Raw genomic sequence first — 3925 nt, 5'->3', positions numbered from 1 at the left:
CCCCGCTGGTGGGGCCCAGCAGGCCGGCTACCTAGGGCGAAGAAGAGACGGGAGGACCCCGGGCGCCCTGTGCCAGGCCCCGTACCGGTCTGTGGCTCTGGACGCCTTCTCCGTGCTCCCGGGCGGCCCCCTCTCCACTCTGGCTTCCTCCCATCCCTGAGAGCTCCCTATGCCGCCAGAGAAGGCCTGTTGCCTAGCCTGTCTGCCTGCCTCTGCCCAATCTCCTTTCCTTTCATCTCTTAGCAAATGTTTCACTCAAACCCCCTTTTTGCCCCCAAGCGGGTCTTAATCTGGTCATGTGGCCAGCCCCAGTGGAGTGTGCCGCACGTAGATGTGGCACAAGGAGGGGGCATTTTTGGCCCAGGCAGGGTCTGGGGTGATGGGTGTCCCGTTCAGGTGACTTCAAGAATCCACCAGGAAGTAAAAGCCTTTGCTGGTGGGGTTGGGTGGCTCAGTTCCCACTTTGGGAGGCTGAGGCGAGAGGATTGCTTGAACCCAGGAGTTCAAGACCATCCTAGGTAACAGTGAGAACTCCTCTCTACACAAAATTTAAAAATTGGCCAGGCTTGGTGGCACGCTCCTGTAGTCCCAGCTATTTGGGAGACTGAGGCGGAAGGATTGGTTAAGCCCAGGCGGTCGAGGCTGTGGTGAACTGTGAGCGTGCCAGTGCACGCCAGCCTGGGTGACAGAGTGAGACCCCGACTCAAAAGCAAACAAACCAAAAAAAACTCTCGCTGTTTGTTGCTGTTGCTCAGATTGTTCTGGTCTTGTTCTGTGTTGACATCTCCATGCTGAGCATACAATAGCCTCGAAAAAAACGCCCATGGAATTGAAACAGAAGCACTTTATGGTCCAATCATAACAGCTAACATTCACTGAGCAGTTATAGTATGCCAGGCCTGGTTCTAGACCCATGCATGACTGATTCACTTAATCCAGTGGCATGCGCTATTATTATTCCCACCTTATGGAGGTGCACGGAGGGAAAAACCCAGTGATCAACTAGCCCACAGTAAGTAAGCAAATCCAGGAGGCCTGTCCGGTGTGGAGGCTGACCCTGAGCCCTTCCTCAAGTCCCTTTCCCAGGGACAGCAGTGACAGGGAGCTGCCATCCTACCAGGGGGCACACAGGGCAGCCGGGAAGTTCCAGCTGGGTCCTAAGTCAGATGCTGGGGTGAGGAGCCCCTGCAGTCCTAGCGTTTTTCAAGGGCCCTTTGGAGGGGGAGGACAAATTTAAGGTGTAAAAGACTGTTTTGGGATATTGGAAGCACCAGTCAGGGAGTGCAAAGGGCCTTGTGAATTCCAGAGGAGAATCCTGGACCCAGTGCCCCTTGTAATGGCCCTCCTCAAGTCCCAGAGCAGGAAGAAGGCCTGACCTGCAGTCCAAAGCCCTTGCCGGCCTGGCTGCCTGCTGCTGAAGGCCACCCACGATCCCTGTGGCCCCTTCACCCCAGCTTGGCCTGGGCCACCTATCCCACAGGGCATCAAGTTCTTCACTCCACTGCCCAGGCAATGGGTTCTCCCCCTTTGCTGTGCAAGTGTGGCCTTGAGGAAGGGCTCTGGTGACCCTCCTGGCTCTACAAAGGCAGCCTGCCTGGCCTCAGCACTGACCTCTCGCTGGCGCTGGGGTCTCCTCAGGTGCCTGGTGAGGGATGGACACAGCTGTCTGTGGGAGGGGGTTTGGAGACTGGAGGCATGGGCTGGGTCAGAGTCCTGCACTTCCTGTCTGTCTCTGTCACTAGGGGCAGGTGGCTTATCCCCTTGAGACCTCAATTTCCTGCCAGTGCAGGGCTCTGTGAGATGACGCATGTGAAGCACGCACACCCGTCTCCTGGACGGTGAGCATCATGGCAGGCTGGCTGCTGCTCACGTTGTCGTTGGCGTCTAACCTACCCCACAAGGCCCTGGAACCACCAGGGCTCGAGGAGGTGATCATAAGGGGAGCTGCCCAAGGTTGAGGGAGTGTTTGCCAGTGGAATCTGGTCAGTTGAGACATACAGTTTGTCATCATGGAATCATTTGATCTGTGCCTAGGTTGAACTCAGAAAGGGGAAGTGAATGACAACTAAATACATGAGACCCTGATGTGGGGTGGGGGCAGGGCGTGCGGGGGGGCCGGCTTGGCTCCGGTGTCAATCCGAGATGCTCCTTTGTGGCCACTTGGTCCAAGTGGGGAAGCACAGTGATCCCACTCCCCCCAGCCCCAATCTGACCTGGTCCACCTGTCCCCGCCCAAGGGCAGAGCCACAGCAGACTCCTGTGGATTTTATTAGGACCTCAAGAAGAAAGGCAGGTCTGCCCGGCCCCCACCCCACACCCCCTGGCTGAAGACAGAGCCCAGAGGTAGATGGAAGTCACAGAACCAGAGATCCCAGGAAGTGAGGGGTGGGGGGGTGGGAGATGGACAAGCTTGCTGCAGGGGCAGGAGGAGTTCCAAGCTGTGGTGCAGATGGACTTCATGTCCTTGTCACGAGGCCACTCTCCTGCATCTCAGGTTGCTGCCCTGGAAGGGGCAGCTCAGTGAGCCGGGATGTGGGAGGACCCCAAGAAGCGTCCCCTTCCCTCAGTAGCTCTTTTATATTCCACCCCCACTACCCTCCAGAACCAGTTGGAATCCAGACCCAGCGGATGACCAAAGCATAGGCTTTTGCCCAGGGACAAGGCCTGACCTCAGCTTGGGAGTCTTGTCTGATGGGCCAGAGGACACACTGGGTGGTGCTTGGCTGGACAAGGTGGGCGCCAACTTGGGCCAGAGGGAGACTGAAAGCAGAATGCGAGGACCCCTGAGCACTTTGTGGAGTGGCGGCCAGCTCAGGCGGGTGGGGACCACAGGGTGGAGAGCCATGCTGGCTGTAATCACTTCAGCACCACTGTGTGATGTGTGTGAGCATGAATTAGTTAGTGTTTGAAAGACCCCAAGCAGAAATCTACACTCCAGGGGCAGCCACGGCCAGTGCTTCAAAGGTGGCTGTCTACCCGTGTAGCAAGATATGTGAATTAACACTGGGAAGTCAATGATCATAGTTTTTCGTGAGAAAAGTGCCATTGAAAATGTGTGTGTGGCAAGAAATACCGCAAGTTCCCTCTGTCTGTGCCTGGGAGACCCAGGGTTCATCGTTGGTGAGCATGTCCTTGAATTTACCCTGAGAGAAGCTTTCTTGAATGGACAGAGTGGAGCATCCCTGAGCTCGTGGACAGAGGTGAACCGTCTGTCTTTGTGCTTCGTTAAGAGGTGTTTCACTGGGGTAGCATTCAGTCTGAGACTTGAGTTCACTGTGATGTGCCACCTGGCGAGGAAGTGTGGGGTGAGACCCACAGCTTTCAACGACCTCTGGTCCTTCGAGGCCACCAGTATCCACTGCAGAGAACCTGACCCACCGTGCAGGGTGGCTCTGCAGGGAGTTAAAGGGACTGCCACGGAAACTGGTGCTGGGGGTGCATCCACAGGCAAACTCTCCCCCACCCGCCACCCCACCCCAGCCAGTGTTCCCCAGAGGCAGATGTGAAGGTGGGGCAGGACCAGATCCAGGGCCCAGGGAAATAGGGGAACGCATTTCCCTGGGGGAGGTGTCCTCTCTTTAAGGGAGGAGGAGGAGGCCAAGATGGAGCAAGTGGGGGGGGGAGGAGAGCGGGGAAGAGTTTGGTGGGGCAGGGAGGACCATATCTTCAAGATGTGGGCGGTCTGGTTTGGAGTCTGGGAAGACCCCTCACCCAAGGGAAAACTGCCTAAAGGCAGCCCAGATCACAAACCGTTGAGCTGAAAATGGGAGGATGTTTTAAAAATCGCTTCTCAGCCGGGCTCGGTGGCTCAGCCTGTAATCCCGCACCTTTGGGAGGCTGAGGTGAGTGGACTACCAGAGCCCGCAGGTTCGAGACCCGCCTGGGCAGCGAGACCTCATCTCTACAATAAATCAAAAAATCAGCC

At 56.8% G+C, this 3925-nt stretch overlaps 1 protein-coding gene across 1 annotated transcript in view; it reads right to left on the bottom strand.

Annotated features, from left to right (window-relative positions):
- Positions 1-3925, bottom strand: part of B3GNT7 (UDP-GlcNAc:betaGal beta-1,3-N-acetylglucosaminyltransferase 7) — a 23260-nt gene that overhangs the window by 3238 nt on the left and 16097 nt on the right. The window contains exons 5-8 of the mRNA XM_021715383.1: positions 1823-1904; positions 1612-1666; positions 1118-1193; positions 86-167 (exon numbers count right to left, since the gene is read on the bottom strand). Coding sequence (XP_021571058.1) covers positions 86-167; positions 1118-1193; positions 1612-1666; positions 1823-1904 — 295 coding nt within the window. The remainder of the gene's footprint in view (positions 1-85; positions 168-1117; positions 1194-1611; positions 1667-1822; positions 1905-3925) is intronic.

Source organism: Carlito syrichta, unplaced genomic scaffold, assembly GCF_000164805.1.
Source record: "Carlito syrichta isolate Samal-C Ts95f unplaced genomic scaffold, Tarsius_syrichta-2.0.1 Scaffold307032, whole genome shotgun sequence".
Lineage (NCBI taxonomy): Eukaryota > Metazoa > Chordata > Mammalia > Primates > Tarsiidae > Carlito > Carlito syrichta.
This window is presented reverse-complemented; position numbering and strand designations above follow the sequence as displayed.